The sequence below is a fragment of the Melopsittacus undulatus genome, chromosome 8 (assembly GCF_012275295.1).
Source record: "Melopsittacus undulatus isolate bMelUnd1 chromosome 8, bMelUnd1.mat.Z, whole genome shotgun sequence".
NCBI classification, from domain to species: domain Eukaryota; kingdom Metazoa; phylum Chordata; class Aves; order Psittaciformes; family Psittaculidae; genus Melopsittacus; species Melopsittacus undulatus.
The window spans coordinates 48,931,610-48,955,879 of record NC_047534.1 but is presented as its reverse complement, the minus strand read 5'-3'; the positions used below and the strand labels follow the sequence as shown (position 1 = coordinate 48,955,879).

The 24,270-nt window shown below is 37.3% G+C and overlaps 1 protein-coding gene across 26 annotated transcripts in view; it reads left to right on the top strand.

Moving 5' to 3' along the window:
• KCNMA1 (potassium calcium-activated channel subfamily M alpha 1) overlaps positions 1-24,270 on the top strand; it is a 488,118-nt gene that overhangs the window by 442,835 nt on the left and 21,013 nt on the right. For 22 of the 26 annotated variants that reach the window (XM_005152689.3, XM_005152687.3, XM_005152685.3 and 19 more), the window contains one exon: positions 21,676-21,789. In XM_005152689.3, coding sequence (XP_005152746.1) covers positions 21,676-21,789 — 114 coding nt within the window. Of the gene's footprint in view, positions 1-21,675; positions 21,790-22,486; positions 22,571-24,270 lie in introns of all 26 variants that reach the window. The other 4 variants (XM_031052046.2, XM_031052047.2, XM_031052045.2 and 1 more) reach the window with 1 other exon arrangement.

The following is a 24,270-nucleotide window of genomic DNA, read 5'->3' as shown; positions in this document are numbered from 1 at the left end:
TCCACAACTCCTGTATTAGTTGCATTGCTTTCAGTACAGTAAATTTTCTTGAAAGACCTTGAATACAATAGTTAGGCTGTCAGAAGCAATTAGATCAGTAGATAGCACAAACTTCACTGGAAATTATATCCAGTGTGACATTTTTGTCTATGAAATGCAGCTTTAACATATGGTGGACACAGCTATCATGACTGTTATATAAATCAGGTGATTCTACTTTTGCTGGTCAAGAAGCAGCATACTAGAATCACCTCACAGCTCTTTACTGGCAGTTAAGTACCTTTATTTACAGAGCAAGCTGTCATTTTACTTTTGCTTAAACATTTCTGCCTTATTTGACATAACAGTATTCTTAACACATCAGCTGGTACAAACGTTAAGTATTGCCAGTCTGAATTTTTCTAGATCTGAATGTATGATTTTGAATTAAGACATTCCTCACTAACCCCATCCTTTGAAAGAGTGTTCTGTGCTGTTCTTTTATGTGACATCTATTACTGATCACAGGAAACACTGACATTAGAAAATCTGGGTGTGTGTAAGAATGTCAGCTGACCTTTGACAGGGTGTTGAAATGAGAAGAAACTAAACAAAATACGTAAACGGCCTGAGAAACATATGGACTAAGCTGTGAGGTTTTTGGTGAGGTGAATTAACAGTGTAATCTTACCCTTGCTATTCTAAGTAAATAGCTAGCATAATTCTACTGTCATTAAGCAGTGGAATCTCATATGAAAATGTGATATATCATTTAGGTTTATGCCTCTGGAAAAAAGGAAAAAATAGTTATTTAATTCATAAGTTATTGAGTGAACAAGTATATTTCCAGATTTTACGTATTATTATTTCGGTCCAGCATCAGACAAAATATGACATTAGTACATGAGGTGCACCATAGAAAGCAGGATGCAAATTTATTGATTGATTGATGGCTTGGCTTCATGAGCGAAGATTTTGGGAAGGGCTTTAACCACACTTACTTCAAGCACAATGACCAAGGGTGAGTGGGGTAAGCAAATCTGATTTGAAAAGGGTGCTTTAGGCAATCCGCGAGTGTCCAACCAGGACTGTCATCTCCTGAGTAATCTCGAGCTACCCACGCACTGGTCTGCCCGCATGCAAGGTTGGATCTGCAGCTTCCCATGCACCTTGTCACCTACCGATTCAACCCTCATCTGTCCATACCGACAGGGGAGAGCCAAGCCCTTCCAGCCTGAGCAGTGGATGTTTTAGGTGAGGCACAGTGTGTGCAGAACTGGCCCTACCCTTTACACGTGAGGTTTAACTGCCAGGCATAGCGAGCTAGGATGGTGACAGCAAAGTCCACAGGTCTTAGATTTTGTAAGAGGGTCCTTGTCTTAGATGGAAGACCGTACAAGGCTGGATGAGCTCCATCAGCCGGGGTTTGAAGATAGGAGTTTTCCTTCTCCTAATTTCTGAGCAAGACTGTAATTTCCAGATCATCTGCGGGCTATGACTGAACGCCTCTAAGTCAGGATCCTGCTTAGACGTAGTGATACTGCAGTGCTGCCGGCGCCTCAGTGGGCTTGGGCAAATTTATTAACCACCAAATAAGTTGCAATTGGCCAGTGCTGAAGTACAGAGCCGTATCTATGATACCTTTGTTCTAAGTTGGTAGCAGAAAAAGAACCCACAGATTTGGGGATTTCATTCACTTTTCCCTAGAGCCTCACCCTTGTCACCTACTTTAACACTGAAGTCTTCTTTCACTGAACCTTCTGTAACCATCCAAACATGCCTTTTCCAATCAAGGATATAGCATTGCACTAGCAACTGAACCCAGAATTGAGAAGAAAGGCCTTGTAAAAGGAACGAGAGGGTAGACATATGACAGCAAGGCTCCCTGATGAAAAACAATATGGACACGAGTGCCCAATGGATTGTTAACTGCTGAAAGCCTACTGAATTAATATCAACAAAGGATTTTCTCATTACTAGTTCAAGATGAACTTAATACACACACAGCTGTTCTCATGCAGGAGCAAAATCTTTCTAGTGTCTCACAGTGTTAAAATATCCCCAGGCTTTTGGACCGGTAGCATTAATTATCTGGATCTTCTGTAAGAAGTACGACAGCACGTTTGTACTGTGGTCTGCTCTCCTTGAATCCTAACTGATGCTGCCGGAATTGCATCCTGATCCCCTGAAGAAATAAAAAAAGCAACCTCAGAGTTCCAGGGCACAAAACAGAAAAATAAATTCTGGACCAGAGCCATAAATGAACCTGGAGCATACAGGGCAGATGCTAGTAAACTATGTTGTCAAATCTATGTCTAGCAACACATGACAACAGCATGATTATACAAATCTGTGAATGAAAACAAGGTGCCTTCCTTAGAAGAAAAAGCTTACTAACTATCTTGGAAGCATTTTCTAGTCTCCTTTCCATAAAATGTGTAATTGTACTCAAAAAGAACAAGAAACTTTCAAAATGGATCTGTGTTCTTGAAAGCTTTCATGTTGAAAGCATTCTCATGGCTGTCTGCATTGAATTATTTCAAAGCTGACTGGGCAACTCCTTAGACTTGCTAGAGGTTGGTGTGCAGACTCTGATGTCCTGAAAATGAGCTTTTGGAAGCCATCGGGGCATTTTGTTGCCTTTTGGAGACCTAGATTCCAAGGACAGAAAGGCCAAAGTGCATCCCACTGAAGCTGCAGTAAGCTATTACTTGCATTAAGACATCTCAGCTTCTGAGATACAAAATACTTTAAAGTTGGGGCTTGGCCTACCTCTTCAAAAAATGACTCATCAACTCAGTCAGAGGTCCTATTTGTACAAGGGAATTCCTGTTTTTATCTGGGAGTTCTACTTAGCTGTTGAATGATTGTCTTCATATAAAAGTTTGTAAAGAGGTACGTTTGTGGTGGAGAAAAAAGGTCACTCTTAGGTAATGGAAATTTGTTTTATTATCCCTTGATCATTCCTGATTCTCATTCTGTCCTCTCAAATATAAGGTGAGATTATTTTCTCATGAATTATTTCAGAGAAAAGACCAGTTACGGCAGTTATGTTGAAAGAGATCCAATAATTCTCCTTTCCTTTATTCTGTTGATGTTTCCATCCTTTCTTCTTCAAGTAGCATCTAGTGACTGTTCTTATTTCATTTTTCATTAATCTTGTATTTTCTTTCAGTCTTACACTGTGGGAATTTTGCTTGTTGTTTAAGCCACCAGATGAACAAGGCCCAACACAAAAAATTTTTTCAGTTCTAACTAAAAATCGTATTTTGCTTTCTTCCCCAAAAGCAGAAAAGTTATTATACTTAACTGTTTGGAGATATATACATACTGTACCAGAGTAGCCTCTGGGTAGTAACTTCAGATATCTAACTGAATACTTTTCTTTTATTGGATAGTGATTTAGGTCTTACTTTGAGTCCTATATAATAAAAGCAGTACATTTCATTAAAAAACACTTACTAAACAATAAAGAAAAGCAGTCTTATGGCTCCAAGCAGGTCTAAAGTATGGAAACGGGAGGCTTTATAGTAGCATTTTTTCCATGGACATTACAAGACAGATCACAGTAGAACAGGGTAGATGTATTTCAGCATAGTAACAATTGCAGCTGTTTTCTGAATGACTTCAACTTACGAGAATTTTCCCTTGGAACTCCACTTCAACACAAGAGATGTGTTTAGGGCCTTCATTTAGAGTACTTTTAATACATCCTTGAACAAGAAAGAATAAAGAGAAAAAATAAAGAGGGGATGAACTCCTTGGTGATACATCTACACAGTGGCAGGATTCTTCTGGGGAATATCCCTTAAAATCAGTTAAACATACTCAGAATTTTACACACTGACTTTATAGTGTAACAAATTACAGAAGCTAAAATAACCTTGTACAAGTTTAGTTTCATTTGATCCAGTTCCTTTAAAAATCACTTGTGACTTCACCATTATTTTTTGTTTGAGTGGGCTTAAACTTCAATTGAAAGGACAGGAACAGTTAGCCACTCAGTTTTACCAGCTTTATTTCACAATCTGTTAATTAATTCTTAGTTTATTACAATTTTTGATGGACTTAGTCTCACAATCTGCTGCAAGATATTTCTCATTAAAATGAACTTGTGATCTACATTCCTTTTTTTTTTTTTGCAGGTAACATATTCTTTTTCACCTCTACCAATCAATAATTCTTGTTCATTTTGTTTCTGAAATGTTAGCAAAAGAGAAGTAAAAGTAATAGTAGTATCAGGATTGGAAATGAGAGAAAATTCTTAAACAAAGGGAAAGGATACTGTCTAAAATACCTAGTTAGCAAAGGTTTTATGTTAGTTTCAGAGATCTGTGTGTTGTCGGAGATGTTTGTTATAAGTTCAAAACAATAGTTTTATTCACAAAGAAGGGTTTGTTGGTGAATTTTGAATCTTACTGCTGTTATTTTATGGTCATATGGTGAAGTTTTAAAGTGAAGAGGTTTGATAATCATAAATGCAGTTACTTTTTAGACTGTTATGGAATTCAGTATTCTGTGGTGCTTCTAGCACTGTTTCCTACGTTTAATTTATTATATTACCTGAAAATATAGAAATAAAGAGCCTCACTTTCAAATACAGAAAATCAAACTCTATTTAAGCCACATAAATAATTTTAGAGTTTAAGGAATTACTTAACCTCTGTAGGGAAAGCGTGTAAGTAAATCTAGTATATTAAATGTAGATGTAATACTAAAAATAAATAAATGAATGGTGTTGGCAAAAGTCAAATACTTGGGATATTTTTTTAAGTGCTAAAGTAAGTTATGACACTAATTTTTCAACACTGGGATTCCTGTGTGCCTTTGCGAAACAGTGTAATTTAGGCTGTAGGATGCTTGTTATACTTAAAGATAACTCAGAAATTCTTAAATCATATAGATATTTAGATTTTTTTTCTCCTAGACAATATGAATCCTACCAGTCACATTTGCAAAAATGGCAACTATTTTGCATTGACATTGTTTTTTCGTTATTGATAGTTTAGTGTAGGAGTTACATATGATTAAGGATAGTTTTATTTTGTGTGGTTTTGAATGCTCCTTGTATTTTGGATAGCATCAGCCATTTTAAGTGACCAAAAATAATAATCCGATTAAAAATTATTTTGTTGATTGATAACTAAATGAATTCTGAAATGTTTGTTGTAGTTGTTTCATTCTTATTTTTTAAAAGCAAAGGCTGACCATCCTGATTAATGAAGTTAATAACTGGAAAATAGGATAAGTGTACCCTACATTCCCAGCACATGTCCCACATCACCATTTGCTCACAAAAAAAATCTAATTTTTGAAGATTAGGTCATTGTGATAAATGACTCAGTATTATCTTTTTGCACCTTGCACATAATTTCTTGTTCTGCTGAACTAGATGGATCAGCTGATAGCTGTTATTTATTTTATGGTAGCACACTGTAGCTCTAGATGGGATTAAGAGCTTTTTGTCATAGTCTTGATATATACAAGAATAAAATATGGCCTTTGCCCTGGCAAATTTCCAATCTGATGCCTTGTTTGTTTCAAAACTTACGTGCTCAGTGTTACACAGGTTAATAAATCTCTCTGACTTCACTAAAACCATCCACCTGTGTAAAGTTAGATTATGTGCAAGTATTTCTTTGTAAGATTTGGGCTTAAATTAAAGAGACTGGATGGGAGAGTGGCTGTTCACTTAACTTTGCTTCCTGTGCCATAGAAGCCATCTACATTAGGACCTTACTATTCTTCCAGTCTTCACATGAAACCCTTGACAGAAAAGTTCCCACTCAGCACCATTTGCATTTCTTGTATTTTTCTTACAGCTGGACATTAGCATTAGCTGCCATAGTTTACACACACACGGAATAGTTGCCTGTCTCTCTTAAAGCTTCCCTAGGAGGAGAGAGAAACTGTTAAAGAGGTTTTCAATTCTGTGCCTTATAAACTAAAAGTGTGTTGGGGCATGGCTAGAGAGATGCATTTCTTTAACAGAATTTCCGTGTATTTGAGAAATGCTGTAAGGTCCTAGCCCAAATATCTTCAAGCTTTCACAATTGTCTCTTTCTCCTCTTCTTTCATAATACCTTCTGCTACAGCCAGAGAAAGATAAAACCAGGCAAAAGAGGTAGATAGTACAGTACATCAAGCACGTGATTTCACACTTAAACTATAAATATATTTAACCATCCCAAGACTGACATAATTTCATGGTGGCTCTATTTTATTATTATTTGCTGTGTGACATCTTGAAAGCAAACCCCCTATTATGATGGTGTACTATTTTGTGTATTTCTGATGCTGAGGAATAAAAAAACCCCACTCTTTTTATGAGCATTAATTATACACCAGGCAAGGAAGCAATTGCCTCTATGTTATGAAATATTAAATCAAAATGCTTCCTGTTCCCAGATGTCCCAGAGATAAATACAGCAGTATTTTGAAGCCCCACTTGGAGCTGTTTTGCCTGCAAATTTATAGTTTTGTCTCCATTTTCAGAAAACCCTGTTTTATGTGAAGTATAGCACTCTTGGTAGTTTTTAAGGAGCAAACTCCTCTGGAGTTGCCTGTGTAGGCAACAACTCTTATGTAGATTGCACACAAGGGATCTGAAGTTGAAAGGCTCCTTTAAGATGACAAATGGGTTGAAAGTGTTATTGTCTTTGATTGCATGCCTTACATCATCTGTATGTAGGAACAAGAGAGCTATACTTTATCTTCAGCCATTTTATAAATATTTAAGTCCTTATAGTTGCCTAAAGATATTAAAGCATATTTTACAGTAGTTGGAATATAAATATTATATATAGCACAAGATACCAAAGTAGTTTAATGAATTCATAATTTTCTGTTCACTTTTATTGGAATGTGTTTTATGTTCCAAAACTTCCATTTAAAGAATAAAAGACCATTCTGCTCCCTGACAAGATGTGAGCCAACAGTGAATATTTTCAAGGTTGCTTTAAATGATGATATGGAACTTCAGTTAGCACGAAGGAAGGGAACATGGGTGTTGGAATGTACTACACCAATCTCTGTGGTTTAACTTTAGAAAAGTATTTTTGAAGAAACCATTTGGTTTTTAAGTCTTTAAGAAACTGTAAGGTATTTTAGTTTTCTGCCTCTGTATTTTTTAAGTTTTTCATTGCAGAAGGAGATACATATGCAGATCTAATGATACAAGTAAATTTTTTAAACTTTGTAGTTTCTAAAATAACCAATCATAAAATCTTGTGACATTAAATGTATAAAAGGTCTGTATTTCATGGTCCCTTGAATACAAAGGTATATTGAGGTTATTGTTGTGAATCTCTCAAATTCTTATCAAATCAAAAAAAATCTTTTTAATATTTCACACTTTCACTGTTTCCCAGTAGGAGACCATGCTGGGTAATGCTTGCTAATTATCCACAACAAAAGTAGACACATAATGCTGGTAAATTACCTGACCCTTTGCATTTTAATGAGACAACAAGGATTTCATGAAGTGATGTTGTTTCAGTGGTTAATGGTGTCAGCAATGTTGTAATTGTAGGCTGAGGCACATTAGCTGCACAACCACATGTAGGAAGGGTTTCTCTCAACAGGCCCTTTGGAGAATAGAATAGGGTATTATCATTAAGCCTATGTCATTTGCATGCTGCTAATCACTTCCTTTATTATCTTGTGTATCCATTGTCTTTCTATAATTGCTCTTTAAATGAAAATTAAAAATAGTTCCAATGCCCAAGATACTTGTGATAGCATCTTGATTATGAAGATACCTTCAAGAAAATGGAACATATAGATAATATATTAGAGGATTACAAGATAGTTTGAAAGTTAAATACCATAGCAGGCAGCCTCATGAGCATAATTCTGGTATCTTTCTTTGCTTCAGTACGTATTGTTTGTTTAATAAATGGTTATTTATACACATAAAGGTGGTTGGGTTTTTTAAAAGACATACACGAATTCAGAGCTCAATGTCACTGTTTATGTATTAGTGTAGAAGAGATACAAAACATCAATATCCAGCAGATTCCACTTGTCTAATAAAATTACAGGAGAAAACTAGACTTTAGTTCTTTATTCTTTCCAGCTAAATCCTAGTCTGTGATACCCATTGTAGAAGAGTAGAATCTAATATCTACCTAGTGAGTTGCAGAACTTCAAAAGGTTTAGGTAAAAACTAGCAAAATACTTGGCACTCTTTTGTCAAGACAGACCTGTTGATTTTGAAGTCTGACATGGTTAAATTTGAGGCAGCCTAGGCTTTCCATACTAGCCAGTCTGTAAAAACTTCTGGTTACCAAGAACCTTCTAAAGTTTTCAGTATCTACTGAGCTGTACATGCAAACTGAGAGTCAGTACTGCTGTGCTCCTTATAATGTGTTTTTGCAGAGGATCACCTCTCCTGACCTGCTGGTCACACTTTTTTTGATGCAGCCAAGGATTCAGTTGGCTTTATGGCCTGCAAGTGGACACTGCCAGCTCGTGTTGAGATTCTCATCAACCAAAAGCCCCAAGTCCTTGTCCTCAAGGCTGCTCTCAATCCGTTCTCCTCCCAGCCTGTATTTGTGCTTGGGATTGTCCTGATCCAGTTGCAGGACCTTGCACTTGGCCTTGTTGAACTTCATGAGGTTTGCACAGGCACACCTCTCAAGTCTGTCAAAGTCCCACTGGATGGCATCCCTACCCTCCATCATGTTGACTACACCACACAGCTTAGTGTTGTTGGCAAACTTGCTGAGGGTGCACTCAATCCACTGTCCATGTCACCAACAAAGATGACAAAAAGTGCCAGTTTCAGTACTGATCCCTGAGGAACACCACTCATCACTGGACACAGTTTGGATATCAAGCTGTGGACCACAACTGTTTAAGTGTGATCATCCAGGCAATTCCTTGTCCACTGAGTGGTCCATCCTTCAAATCCATGCCTCTGCAATTTAGTGACAAGTATGTTGTGTAGGACAGTGTCAACAGCTTTGCAGAAGTCTAGGTCGATGATATGAGTTGCTCTTCTGTTACCCACAAATGCTGTAACCCCATTGTAGAAGGCCACAAAATTTGACAAGCACGATTTTCCCTTAGAGAGGCCATGTTGGCTACCACCAATCACCTCGTTATTTTCCATGTGTCCTAGCATAATTTCCAGGAGGATCTGCTCCATGATCCTATTGGGCATTGAGGTGATACTGACTGGTCTGTAGTTCCCTGGGTTTTCCTCTTTTAAAAATTAGGCTTATAGTTACCCTTTTTCAGTTATATTCTAGTTGATTTGTCTGCCCCTTGCTACCAAATCTTCTTTAGGGTTCATAAAAAACAAATTTTACCATAAAATCTTGGAAAAGGTTCCTTGAAGTAGGAGTTTTTCATAGAGATTTTAAACACAGATTTTAAGTCTTATTTACAACATTTTCTTAGATATGTGGCATGTAATGTTTCCATTCTCAACTCCTCTTGTTTATTTTCAGTGTCTAGCTCCTACAGTAATTTTACTAAAAACTAAAGAAAATTGTAGGCTTTTTGGTTATAAATTTCATTATTAGGTGTTGATGAGCCTAGCATGATATCTAAAATTCATGAAAGGAAAGAAACGTTTTCATCTTTTTTCTTGTCAACCCATAGAGACCAAGTTGATAGCTAGCAATGTGGAAAGGACCTAGTGTTTCCTTCAGGCCTTCATGAGAGAATGGGCTGGGTATTGACAATCTTTCTGCTCTCTCTTGCTGATCAGTGAATGGAGACAGGGGACAGCAGTGCCTTCTTGAGCTTTTCCTCATAGGTAATGCTCTTGACTTGTTTCTCCATAGAACTATCCTCAAGTGTGTGAAACCAGGAGCTACTCTTTGATAAGCAGTGGGAAGCCTGTCAGGAGAAAAAGGCTGGGAAGTGTTTATGCAACATAGATTGTAGTGCACATTTCAAAATACTCTCCCTGGAAGAAAGGGAAGTGACTCCACTTGTTTGCTTGAGAAGTGCAACATTACCTTTTGTCTCCCAGGTTTCTCAGCATCTAAGAATCTCATTACTATTAACTCAGCAATTAAATCTTCAGTTCATTATTTGAGTGGCAATGTAGGCTCTTGTTCTGTCTGGCTGTATCTTCCATTTGGAGTGGGACATCTGTAGGCTGGATTAGGCAAAGTGGGTCTTTCTTAAAATTTTGAATATATCTTGACTTTTCTTATTTTTTAATTTATTTTATGGCAATATACTTTCCCATGTCAAATATAAATAAGCCTTAAAATTTATCTGCAGATTTATATTTCAAATTGGCCTTGCCCAAACCACATCTGGAATATTCATTCTTAGCTTCCTATCAAATAACAAGAATTGAACTAAAGACACTCAGAAGTATTCAGAAACCCTAGTTGAAAGGACAGCTATTTCCACTGATATTGGTATTAATGCAATTCAAACAAGGAGGTTAACATTTTATTTTTTATCAACCAATTTAAATCTCCAATAAGTAATAATGGGTAGAAAAGTTAATGTGTTAGTATATAGAGATTATGCCATTTAAAAATATTTAGATGCATGAATGACAGTAAGTAGTCAATATAATACTGAAAAACTGAAAAAAACCCAACCCTGCTTGCTGGAGGTTTTCAGTATGACTTTGTTATGCACTGGATACCATAGCATTTATTTTATGTTGCCACTTAATTTTCACTACTTAAGGAACACCACGTTACATTTTACTGTTGTCATTGTCTTTACCAGCTTGGTTGCTAGTGTAATGAGTTTTGGATCCCATATAAGTAAAATAAATAAGGAGCTGGTGTAGAGACATTTCTGCTGGTGCTTCTTTTAGATATAAAAAGACATTTGAACTATGACAGGCAGACAAATCCTTTTCCAGCCAAAAGTCCAATAAAATAATGAGTCATTCTATCATGATAGTGAGTTACTTTTCTCTTTCTAAGATTGATATTCACTAAGAAGGGAAAACACTGAACAAAAATAGTGCAAACTGATCAATGGAAAGTTCATCTTTTTTTAAGAGCAGGCAGTATCTCACTGGTTTTGTGCATACTTTTTTTCTTGATACTTTTGAACAAACTATGTATTTACACTTCTGACTGTGCTTTGCATATGCTTTCCCCTGGAACAGCTATCACATTGCTTTCTGTCTTCTTGATTCTGGATTTTGTACTGATTGCAAAAGAGGTTTCCAAAATTTACAAATTGGGTGCTCCCAGAAGTGTCACTACTGTTCTTCATACAATTGTGTCTACACAAGCTTATTCAGAGGGTTGACATCTCTTTTAATGGAAGTACTTTCTGAAGGTACTTGCCTTCCTACTACTTCATTGTGCATAACAGGGATGGTTTCATACTGGCCAGCAATAACAGTAACTCTGAAATGCAAATAATTGTGTTGATGGGATGATGTATATGTTTTGAAAATATACTGCAAACCCTAGAATGGCATTTCCTTATTCCTGTTTCAAATTGGGCACCATATGCAAGGTTCAGATTAAACTGCAGCAGGGATGTAGTAAGCTGTCTTTCTGTATCAGGAGGGTTTTGTTTGAAGAAGTATACAGATGCTCCTTAGGCAATTATCATTCCTCACAGTGGTAACTGCACCTGTGTGCAAGTGATTTATTGTACTTTCTGTGGAAAAGTTGATTGGGATAGTGCTATGCAGACTGGCATAGCTCAAAACAACTTGATACTCATTTTCACACATGATATCTACTAAGATGTTTTTGACAAACATGCTACTCTGAAGTTGTGTATGTTACAGAAGGCAGTATTTGAGTGACAGAGCATGACTGATTTTTCCACCCCTATTTATGGTTTTCAGTTTGGAGTTCTGGTAAAAAATGTTGGCTTTCAGAGAAGCTTTGAGGTGTTGAAATCATTAATCCCAGAAGGGAATTCTTTATTAAACCTCTCTTTAAAAATATATATTCACATATGAACACAAAATCCACATTCCTTTACTCTGAGAATTTAATCAAACCTGAAGTTTTTAAATGACAAATTTAATCTTTGGGAATAACCTACATTCTGTCACTTGTACTTTTATGACAACTTGTCCATTAAGAAGTTGTGGCAGGATTTGGTAAAATCTGGCAGGATTGGACATGAACAGAATGTGCCCTCTAGTCGGCAGGCTTTGCCAAGAGTTGCTATTCTACAATATGGAGTAAGATTGAAGAGGAGCTTTTTGATACTTGCAAATAGATTAGATAGCAGGAAACGTGCAGGAGGCCTATGGAGCATACCTGCCAGATAAATTAGAGGTGGTCTTGATCTGAATCCAACCTGTCTCACAGCTCAGCTCTGGGAATCCAGTTCATATTTCTTTGATAAAATGAGGCCTTTACCTTCACAGTTAAATCTTTGATCCCCAAGACAGACTTGAATGTGGGATTTTAGTTCTGACCCAGCCTATAGAGAACTTAATGACATTTTACCATAGATTTCCAGCTCAGTTCCAGCTTGGGTAATTTACAAGTCTGATGGCATTGTTTAGCCCACACAGACCATGAAGTCGACCGTAAGTAAGTCCAAGTTGATGGAAAAACAATATTGCTAGAACAGAGTGACAGATGCTGATTATCACAAAATGTCTGTTTAAGCACTTTGAATGTATCCATTTCCTCACTGCACACACCTGAAATTTTTGTAGAAGTTATAAAGTAATTGTACTTAAAGACGTGGAATCGTCTGCTAAAGAAATTGTTGGAATACACGTTGCAAATAATGACTGCTGTGGTTATTACTGTTGCGGCTCAGGGGAGCTATTCAGATGCCTCATTTATTTGAGCTTAATAGATTAAAAGTCCAAATTGAGTCTCATGATATAAACCTAATCAAATTCTAATCTGCATAATTTTTCCATAAGCAGCAATGGGAAATTTGTTTAATTTATGTTCCAGTAGTTGCCAATCATGTGTTGGACAGCATTGTTACTTTTATTTATCAAAATATTTTTATTGATTGCTTACTGTGGCATCTGGATTTCCTTTTCCTTTTTCACTAAGGAAAAATTTACTTTATTTACTGTAATGTGGGATATAATGACATAATGTGGAGTTTTGCCTAACATGCCAATATATCATTTTTAACGGTGAGCTTTCCATTTTATTTGTTGTTATTGAATATCTGTCTCTCTGAACTAGGTAATATAGCTTAATTTATTGATAAGTTTCATCCAGCACATTTTTTTTTGCTTGAGGTCTAAATATGCAAGGTTGACTAATGATTAAACTGAAAAGAATTTCTTATCATTTTATACTAAATTCTCTTAGCTGCAAACCTGTGCTACACTTAGGTGCTATCAACTTTGTGCCCTGGAAGTACCTAGTGTAGAAAGCTATTAAATGGTAAATTAAGAGTAGGGACAGCTAAAAAATGAAGTTTGTAATGAAAGTGACTCAAATATACAAGGATTATGATTTCTGATGTTGTTACGAATTTAAGAGTGTTCTGTAATAATTGCTGAATAATCTTACTATTTCGTCTCTCTTTTTCCAAATATTTTTATAGTTCTAGTGGTTCTTTCTGAACAAAATAAGAAAGAGAAAAAAAGTTAAATGTGAGAAGTAGCCAAACTACCCTATAGCACTTGGACAGTAGTATTAGGAGTAGGTGCTATACCCAGAGGTGCAATCCACCGGCAAAAATGAATAGTCACCAAGAGATGAATTTCCACTACAACAAAAACTAAATTCTTTCCCAACAGGAGCAGAAAAGGAGGTTCATGACATCAGAAAAAGTGGAGGGGGAAGGGGTAGAGAAAGAGGGGGAAGTAGAGCTTTGGAAAAGCCAAAGATAACATTACAGTTACAAAACAAGACAAATCTAACAAATCCAAAGCAAGTGGTATATTGGAAAGAGTTAAAATATCTTCTTACCAGTTTGTAAAACTTAGCATAAAATTGTGAACATGTCCCAGGCAATAAGGTAAGTGTGAAGTAGTTTGGAAACCAATGTACTCTGCATTCTAGAAGTCCTTTGTATTTTACTGTGTGCTGTCCTAGGTTTTTTCAATTAGAGAATTACCCAATAATTCCTCTGGTTTTGGAGATGGCTCAGAAAATAGATGCTTAAAGAGAGCTACAAGGTGGTGCTAACTGCCAGGCAATAAAGTCCTGATGGCCTGTCCTTGTTGCACAATGGAGAACCTGCAGAGTGTCTCAGTTTAATATTTAATTTCCCTTCTTGATAGCCTAAAAGCTTCAGCCAATTATCCTGGTTTACTTGGCTGTAACCATTATGCCTGTCTGCATAGGTTTCTATGATTTACTTTTCTCTGTACCATATGGTGCGTTAAAAAATAAGAAATTATTTTCCAAAGTAGTTTTACACTTTCAGAATTGTTTGCTTATGTACTAGAGACTGAATTAGAAGTCACTGGTGTACTCCTAGAGTACATTTTACATTCCCAAGGCAGATGTGTATAGAACAAGATGGCTGCATTGCATAACAAGAGTTCTAGCTCAACCTTGGCTTTATTGGCTGAAAGCAAACAAGCAAATAGGATATATATGAGGCTAAAGAAATCAACAACCTAGGCAAAAAGTTGCTTAGAGTTTTACAAAATTGCCATAGCACTGAAAAAAATCAGGATGAAGACTCAATAAAAGAAAATTTAATGTTGTTTTCACTTCCTGAAACATAAAAATAAATGCAGCATAACTGTGCTTGATTCCACTGAGAGTGGGAAGTTCTTGTCAGACTAATACTGGCCAAGGAATATTTACTGTATAGAGAAATAGTCTATTCCAGCAGACATGAGAGAAATGCTGTGGCTAGTAACTGCGTATTGTCTCACTTAGGTGAGTAAAACAGTAAGAAGAGAACATCAAAGTTATGCTCTGTGAAGCCTTAGTAAAGAAAACCCATTTGTTTTGGTAGCTTTGGATTGTGTAATCTTGTGGTGAACTTTGGCAGAGCTATCATTTGGGTAATTACCCCATGAGATTTGGTAGGAACAAAAAAAAACAAAGCACAACACAAAAAATAAACCCAAACCAAACCAAAAAACAAACAAAAAAAGCCCCCTAACTCCAAAACCAAAACAAAAATCGAAACACCAAATCCCCCAGAATCAGGCAGCTTTCTTGGGAGGAAGATGGCAGCTTGTTCTCTGTAACAGTGTCTATCAACAATCAGTGGTCTAGGGGTTGCTCAAAGGTTTGTTCCAGTCCCAAAGCACTGAAGGGTTTTTAACGATTGAGAAAGCTATCCTTCTTCATCCTCCACTCTCTGTAGGTTTATCTGGGCCTGTGTTTGAGGGCCAAGCATCTTCGAAGATGCTGTGGTCTCTTGAGAGAGGTAGGTGCTTACCCAGTCCCATCTGCTGTCCACATTCCTCTCCTTTTCCAGAGATTTAGAGATAATCTCTAAGAGATTATTAGATCTTCAGTCACAGATTACAGCAAAAGTCAGAACTGAAACCAGAATTTAGGTTTTCCAGGTCCTGAGGCCAAGATACAGCTCTCTGTTTCAGACCACATGAGACGTTGAAGCTAGAATTGTTTCTAAATTGAATGGTTGTAACAGATTCCCATGAATGTCAGCAGCTCTTTAGCTGCATGACTGCTGCTGAACTTTCCAGGTATACCCAAGTGGCTGTACTTTGGAGGATAACAGTATAGTCTATCATTCAATTGAATTCACTGGAATATTAATGGACATTGTCAGCAAACAGTAGCAAAGGGATATAGCTGTGAGGTCCTTTTGTAAGGAAGAGAATTATTTCATTTTCGTTGGCTTTGCTTAATGAAAATCCTTGTTCCATATTCCTGTATGATAACTTGAGGGAGTGTTCAGCAGTTTACCACCTGTGTATTGTTCATATATGCTGAAAATATGATTGTTGTTTCATGCTTCTTAGATGAGCCAGAGCTAGGTAGTAGTATGGATGCTTTTAAAGTTATATTTTTGAAGACTTCAGTGCGTACATTACCCTGAGAATCCCATGGCACCTTTCTGTAGAACAGTACTATTTAAAGGGCACTATCAATTTACATGGCACTTTAATGACAAGGCCACAACCTTTAGGTCCGCCAAGTGGATTTCAGTTTGGGAAAGTACATTCTGCCTGCATAGTTTCGGCTTAGTAAAACATGCATCTTTGAAAAGGAAGGGAGACAAAAAGGAAAGGGGCAGCGGGGAAGGTGAAGGGGATCAAAAGGATCCATTATGATCTTTTAGATCAGAAGACACTTTGTAAATGTCACATAAAAATCTGGTTTGAGAATATGCCCTTTGTCTTAGTGAAGTCAGTGGAACAGAAACAGTACATATTAAAGAGCCAAATTTGTTTCTATGTTAAAACCCCAGGAAACCTTTATTGGCCCCTCAACAAAATAAAAGAATGTATTTATTGCTATGTAGAGCAAACCTTCCTGTGTCTCATGAGATGTCACTCAGTCACATGAATGACCACAACCACCAAATCACTTGGCTATCAGGCCAGTCCCTCCAGCCAACAGGTGAGCAAACTGTAGCTATTGCAGTGCTTTCAGTGGACAGAAGGCATATTAAACCTTGATTTTGAGCTTCATCACAGGGCCAATGGGTCTCGCAGAATACATGCATGTTACTGCTGAGCCACAGTTAGTGTCCTCCTGAGTTCCTGAATAGAACACAGATCAACCTGGCACAGGAGACACATCTCTCATAAAAGCCTAGTACTGCTCATTGCTTTGTAGGTGGTGTTTTGTAAGAGACAAGGAGGGCTCATAGCCAGCTGGGCCTGCTGAGCTCTGAGATGGACAGCATCTGGATCTCCAGTAACTCTTCCAAAAGAGCTTGCCTCCTTGTGGGGAGGAATTTTCCACAATTTTCTCCTTCCACAAAGATGAGACATCTTAAAGAGGTAGAATCTTTCCGCTAATGCAGTTGTTTGGTTGTTTCACCTACTTGTGTGGGCAGTAGTATCCCAGAGGAGCCAGGAAATACTTCCTTGCACAGAATCAAGACATTGAACCTGCTGCTTTCTGCAGAGAACTGCAGAAGGCTCAAATTCCTTCAGAGCAGGTAGCTGAGTTAGGGCACTGAAGTCCCTGCTTCTCAAAGAGGGAGGCTGCTGCTGGGAGGGAAGCAGTAACTCCCAGTTGCCAATCCTCACTGATTTTGAACATATCAGAAGCCTAAAGCCTGTGTTCCTCTCAAAGGTATGATATATTTAATCCACTGTTAGGCAGTATCTTGTTTCAGAGAGGGACAGGTACTTGTTACCTCTGTTAAGTCTGAGCCATTTTGTCATTTGAGAAGGGAGGCCTTACCACTCTACAGCTACCTGAAAGGTGGTTATAGTGAGGTATCCCTCTCTTCTCCCAAGTAACAAATGGTAGAAACAAGAGAAAATAACTTCAAGTAGCACCAGGTCTAGATTAGATATTAACGATAATCTCTTCACTGAAGGGGTTGTCAAGTGTTGGAACAGGCTGCCCAGGGTAGTGGTTGAATCACCATCCCTGGAGGTGTTTAAAAGATGCGTAGATGTGGCATTTAGGGACATGGTTTAGTGGTGGACTTGGTAGTGCTACATTAACAGGTGGGTTTGATGATCTTAAAGGTATTTTCCAACCTAAACAATTCTTTGATTCTGTGTTGTGGTTGTTATCACTATAGCCAATGATTGTGGGTTGATCCTGCCTGGCAACTATGCTCCTACCCTGTCACTTGCTAACTTCCCCACAGTGGGATGGGGTAGAGAAGCAGATGGCAAAAGTGAGAAAAAACTCATGGGCTAAGGGTTTTCTTAAGACAGTTTAATAAGTGATGAGGCAAAAAAACCCAACAAGCCACAAAAACCCCCAAGTGATGCAAAGGCAATCACTCACCCACTACAGCAATTTAGTATTGGATGTAGTGGCTGCAGGAACTGATAGGATTTTGCTGCACCTTACCTCCTACTTGTTGGCAAAGAGAATTCCCTTCATCAGAAGGCCCTAACTGTGACTGTATTTCCATATGCAAGAACTGTGGTTAAGCTTGCAGAGGCCATTTGAATTTTACTGTTGAGGTTGATCCTGTTAAGCAATTGAACCCACAGCTCCCTCAGTTGTTTGTTGAACAAGGAGACGTTGTGGTTATAAGATCACAGCTATCAGCCCTGTTTTCTGATTTTTATGAGTGCTAATGGAACAAGGTTTGGGGACTGAAGGAGAAAATGGAATATGAAAAGGAAAATGAAAAGAGGCTGTGAGGAAAGCATGTCATTTCTAAATGAATGCTCTGTGCGGAGGAATTGAATCTTTTCACAGCTGAAAATGGATCTTAAATCTGATGCCTTAGCTTGTTTCAGCTTCTGTAATGAAATAGAGTTTTCCTAATACCCTGTGACCTGAATTTCTCCCTGCTTTATGGGTGCTATTCCTTGACGTACAAACCCATATTTTCTCAAGTCAGCATTTGATGATGGATGTCAAAATACAGGTCATGTATTATGCATATAGCATTACCGATTTAAGGTGTTTACTTGTCAAGTTGAAGAAATTCAGAAATGTCACATTCACTGAATCTGCACAGCTGTCACTTGTAGTTTTTCATGCCTTTAAACCAAAGTTCTGATAAAGCAGGTTAGTTTTCCTGCACTTTTTTTTTTCTTCTCCTCTCTCCTGGAGGAAAAAGGGTCCCTATGCATAGAATTTATGTTGTGACTTGGGAGCAGGAATGTGGCCTGAAGGTGTATGATGCTTTGTGACTCCAAATGTGGGCACATTAATCCCCAAGTACTCCTATTTTCCTTTATCTGAAAATATTCCAAGTTTTTTATATGTTTAAAAGAGGATTTGTAGGGGTGTCAGAATTAAGTTCAGGCAAGGAAATAAAAATTAAAATAGCAAATATTTCTCACATCTTCCAAGACCATAGGATGAAAAATATCAAGGCATGAGTCTATTTTTCATTCAAGGAGAAAACAAAATCCTTTTAACATGCTTCTTGCATTTCAGACTGAATGCACTATGTGTGCAGTGTGCAATTACAGAGCTCCTGACAGTCTGTGTCTAACAGAAATGCCACATTTACTTCCATCTTCTAACACCATCCTAGAAAGACAAATATTTGAAGGGTTAGAGAGAGGTGGCTACAAATAGCCTTCGATGGAGAGTATGCATGTGTGTGCGTCTCTGTGTGTGCACATTTCAGTAGCAGGAAGGCAAGAAAGACGCATTTAGGTGCAGTTATGTCAACTTTCTTCAATTTCCTTTTACCTAGTAGGAAAATACTGATGTGTTCTTAACATCTGAAGAACCTGATTCACTAAAAGATATTTTAGGGAATGCATCCTGCGATGGGGAGAGAAAAGCCTTCAGGAAAAAGAGAGAAACAGGGCCTCTAAGGGTGCTCCCAGCAGTACAACCCCTAGGGCACATAGGAAAAAGATTAGTTTGCTTTCAGATAAGTGAACATAAAAAGTCTTAGTGTTGCTGTGTTGACTTGTAATTCTGCAGAGGACCCAACTGGGCCTGCCACTTTAACTGCTCAATACATGACATGTGGTGCCTGAAGGAACTCCATTAGACTCTGTGTGTCTGAGAAGTCCTAGGCTCTGCCATGCAGAAGTAAGCATTCAAAGTGCCAATACAGCTACCAGTCACAGTGCCAGGCGCAAGGAAACATCTGCAAACCTAGACCATTTGGGAATGCAGCTCACTATCACCATGCCAGTCTAATTCAATTATTTTCAGCCCAAGGGGTAGTATTAAATGATGGACATCAAATTGCCAACATTTCCAATTGTCTCTAAAAAATCTGCTTTCTAATGATTTTATATGCACTGGTAATATTAAATAGAATTGCTTTGCTATCTTAGGTTTACTTATGGCAGTGTCTTTGTCTTGCAAGCTGTTGAAGATACCGCATCCACTTCTTTTCTCTTAAGAAATTTCTTCACAGATTTTTCACTCCCTTTTTACTTATCCTGTTCTTACAGTCCTCATGTTGTATCTACCTTTCATGTGACAGTCAGAAGGAAATTCATAATGCTGCCTTCTGGAGGGTCTCTCTTCTCAGTGGTTCTTTCTAGTTTTATTACTTATTTATTAAACCAAGAAGTTAAGATCCAGTGGTCATTATAGTTTGCCTTGATGAGGGGCAGTTTAAAAGTGATGGTAATTCAACTGGGGAAGAGCCATAAATCTCTCAGACATTATGAAACCGGTACCACATGTCAACAACTACAGTTTAGTTTAGAGATATCCTGGTTTGTCAGTCCTTAAACTGAAGAAAGGTAAAATAGATAGATAATACCATATCATCTTCTTCTGAATTCAGTAGCAAATGAATGTGTCAATTAACTTAACACAATGAAACAGTTTCCATACTGCAAGAAGATAATGAAGTTACATCAGAAGTTAATTTGGCTGTGATTAATTTAGAATTGGTATATGGAGGATTCAAAACTGTTTCAGGACAGTAATGACAGAGGATCAAAAGTCTGTCCCTGGATAACGTCGAGTGTGAAATCAAAGAACTCAGTAATAATATGGCAAAAAAAAAGAATACTTTCTCAAAAAATGTGTGTTTTACAGTGAGCTTGGCTCAATCCTGTTCCAAGCAGACAAATATTTGCTTAAAAATGCTGCCTTACATTGATCTGTGTGAAATTCTAAAGTCAAACTCTATCTTTACCATCACTTCTGCTATAATGACATTAAATAAACATGCTTTCTGCTGCTTTAATGGACAAGGGAGATGGAATGCATTAGTCTCAATTGTGAATTTCCAGTCCAACTGTTGCATGGGCTTTTGTATAACTGTCTATTTTTCAGTACTTGCAATCAAACTCCAAAGGGCTTTGCCTACATATTTTTACTTAAAAATATATATATATATATAGTGTCAAGAACACCATTTCAAACTGCGTAGAGAATCAGGATGAAAACACAGTCTTTTTTAGAGATGAACCTTGCTGCTCTCCAGATCTTTTTTTTCCTTTGAGTGCCTGCCAATATATTTCCTCTACCTCCTCTGTTTTCTTTACATCCCCAAAGGTATAAAACTCTTCCTAGTTTCTTTGCAAGTATTCCTCTTACATACATTTTGAAAACCTTTTTCTTTCCATCCTATCCTTTCTTTTTTTTCCTGTTAAAATGGGCCCTTCCATCCCAGTGTTCCTATAATTGTAATCCTTATAAAAATGTGTATTATGGTACACCTGAAAAGAAAAAAAAGCCAACTATGTATGCGTTCTATTGCTCCTGGAAAACAGTTAGAAAATTTTAAATCCTGCATGTTGATTAAACCTACAACCTGCCAATAAAAGCAAGCTGTTCCTTGTGGTCATATTACTGTTTATAAACAATACTCTTTCTTTAAAATGTTAATTGAGGTTTAAGGAAAGGTGCTTGTTTCAGGATTATTTAAAATACTAATAGGACAAAATTAAACCACTCTAATAGTGAATTCTTTATTTTTTTGCTTATATTTAAGTAATCATCCATTTTGCATGTTTTGATACAAAGGCTACCTAGGATAATAAAATAAATTTCAGTTTTTCCATTAGCTACCAAATATCTTACAGTAGAAATGACCTGCGTATTTGTGAAGTATTATGCTTTGAAGAAATAATTGTTGAAAATTAAGTAAAGTTTGGTTTAAAATGAAAATTTTTTTGCTATACTTTTCTGGGGGAAAAAAAATACAGAGATAGAGAATTCTCTGTTGGTGGAGATATTTTTAATATAATTTGTCCTATGTAAATATTTTCCTTTTCTTTTTTTTTTTTTCATTTAGGCTTTACACCCCCTGGGATGGATAGGTCATCTCCAGACAACAGTCCAGTCCATGGCCTTTTACGTCAACCCTCCATTACAACAGGAGCCAACATCCCTATTATAACAGAGTTAGGTAAGGAAAGCTAGTGTTTACCCTTTCATGTGTATTCTGATACCTATTCCCACTTTTCTTGTTATGCAGTCTCAGGAAGGTTACCTATGCTGTATCTTATGTTGCTGTTTTCTCTTCTGATAACTGAATTACTCTCTCTAACAAAAGATTAGTAACAGTTGTTTCACTTTTTGTTTGAATTAATGAAATATAGTTCTCTCATTCCTTTGGGTTTTCTCCATTTTCCTAAATAAACACTCTATCAGAGATGCTTTTTACATAGTGCAACAAATAAGCAGGGGTATTTGGGCTAAGGTTAGAAAAGAAAAAAAACACAATAAGTATGAGCAGACATTTCCTGTGCATTTAATCAATAGTAAGAGGCCATTTGTTTATTTCTTCATGGTCCAGAACTGTTTAATCATGTGTAACCAAACTCTGTATAATAGCATGAGACATTTTACTCCTGAGAATACGATGATGGTAGGTAACCAGGCTCTGATTTCCACTCTAGCTGTGGGTATTTATGTTGTCAAGTGGTGTGATGTGAAGTGCAGAAGCTGTTCTGTTTTTTTCATGGCAAATACAAACTTGATTTGTGGTCCTTTGTCCTTTTATTTTCTTTTTCAGTTTTATTTTTTAGAGCCTTACCTGTCTTTTTCCCTTACTTTATTCTCTTTCTGTACTTTCTTTTCCCCCTAAATACTTTACTTATTAGCTAAGCCTGGCAAACTTCTGCCTTTGGTTTCAATCAGTCAGGAAAAAAACAGTGGAACCCACATTCTAATGATAACTGAACTGGGTAAGAGTGCCTTTTTCCTTCACATCACTGTCTTATTTTCTGTTGTTGTTCTTACTGTCATCAGCTTTTCCTTTATTTATCTGGCTGTATCAGAGGGGCTACCCTCATGGCACTGCTTTGAATGTGTTTTATTTGTGGTTCTGGTTGAAATTGACTGTCTTGTTCTGGCCTTTCTTAATGATTTTTTTTTTCACGCAGCATCAGTAAACCTTTGATCACACTCGTCTGACCTGCCGGCTGTTTCCATAGCACTTTCTCACCAATTCATTTTCTTTGGCCTGGGTCCCCACCTCCTGGGCCTTCCCTCCCCCTCCACCAATTTTTCTCTCCTTTTCTCTCTCTCTTTCTTTTTCTCTTTTTGTGACCTCAGCCTGTTGTCAGTTTGGTGGACATACCTTAGCAATTCCACAGGAAGTCCAAGAAGAAGTAAAAGATATCAGAACACACACCCGCAGCATCATATTTTCCCTTAAGCTATTTGTTCTTTTATTGTGGGAAGTGGCCTTTTCTCAGAAGCTCAAGTTTTGAAGCTGTAAAAAAGCAGACAAGCTTCTGTGTTGCTTCCTCTCAATAGAGAGAGCTCTCACCAGCTTTTGTGAGCAGTGTTTGATGAGCATTTCCTGTGACGCAGCACCATACGTTTGAGCCTACCTCACCTAGCCCAGAGATTTTAAGTAGAAATCCTAGAGTGCTAACTTCCATCAGAAAGATAAAGATATTGAGGATACGATCTCACATGCAGAATTCCCATTAGATTTGTAGCAGCTTGGAAACTGATACCACTTATGGGTAGCAAGCTAGTGTCAAAGTCAGGTATTGGTATGCCAGATATAAGTGGAAAACAAATGCTACAATAGTGCCTACTGTCAACTAACACATTAAACTAAGGCACAGCCTCTTCAAAAAGTATGTTTTGAAATGATACATCAGGCTCTCAAATACTATTTTGCTCAAGAATTTGGAGAATAAATTGATAGCCATTGTACAAAGAAAGGAATATCATGGATATCAGTGTTTGCTACGATGAAATTCCCCCGACTTCTGGGGCAGAACAATTCTCCATTTACAATGCTGAAGTGTTATGATTTTATGGTTACATCAGGGAGTGGGAAGGCAGGAATTTTAAATCCTACTTCAGCTCAGGTGCTGACTAAATGATCATGGCCAAGTACTGTCTCAGTAGTGCTCTAAATGGAAACTAACAATTCTCATCTCCATTAGGCAGCCATTTCTGAGACTTTATCTATAGTTACTCATGTTTTGTAAGCTAAGCACAGTAATATATACAGGTTGGAAAAGGAGTGGATAGAAAATTAAACTATATAGGAAGGAAGATCTGAATAGAAGGCAAAAGGATTTCTACCCTAAGAAGTCCAGAGCTGAAACCAGATCAAATTAAAGGCAGCTCTCATGCTGTTTTCAAAGTTCACTGTCTGGTTCAGGAGATGTGTTCACATGGGAATCAGAACACAGTCAACATGTGCAGTTTCAAATGCTGAAAAAGTTTTTAATTTGCTTTCTTTGCATGGAACTGAAATTAATTTGTCATTTAATAAGTTAAAGGATATTTTAATGGCATAACTAAGCAGTCTGTGCTTTCATGTCTGAGGAGGACTAATATGGAAATTAAGTATTAAATGAAATATAATACACTTGATACAATGGTATCAAGGAAACAACTGTTTGCAGTGGAATGAGAC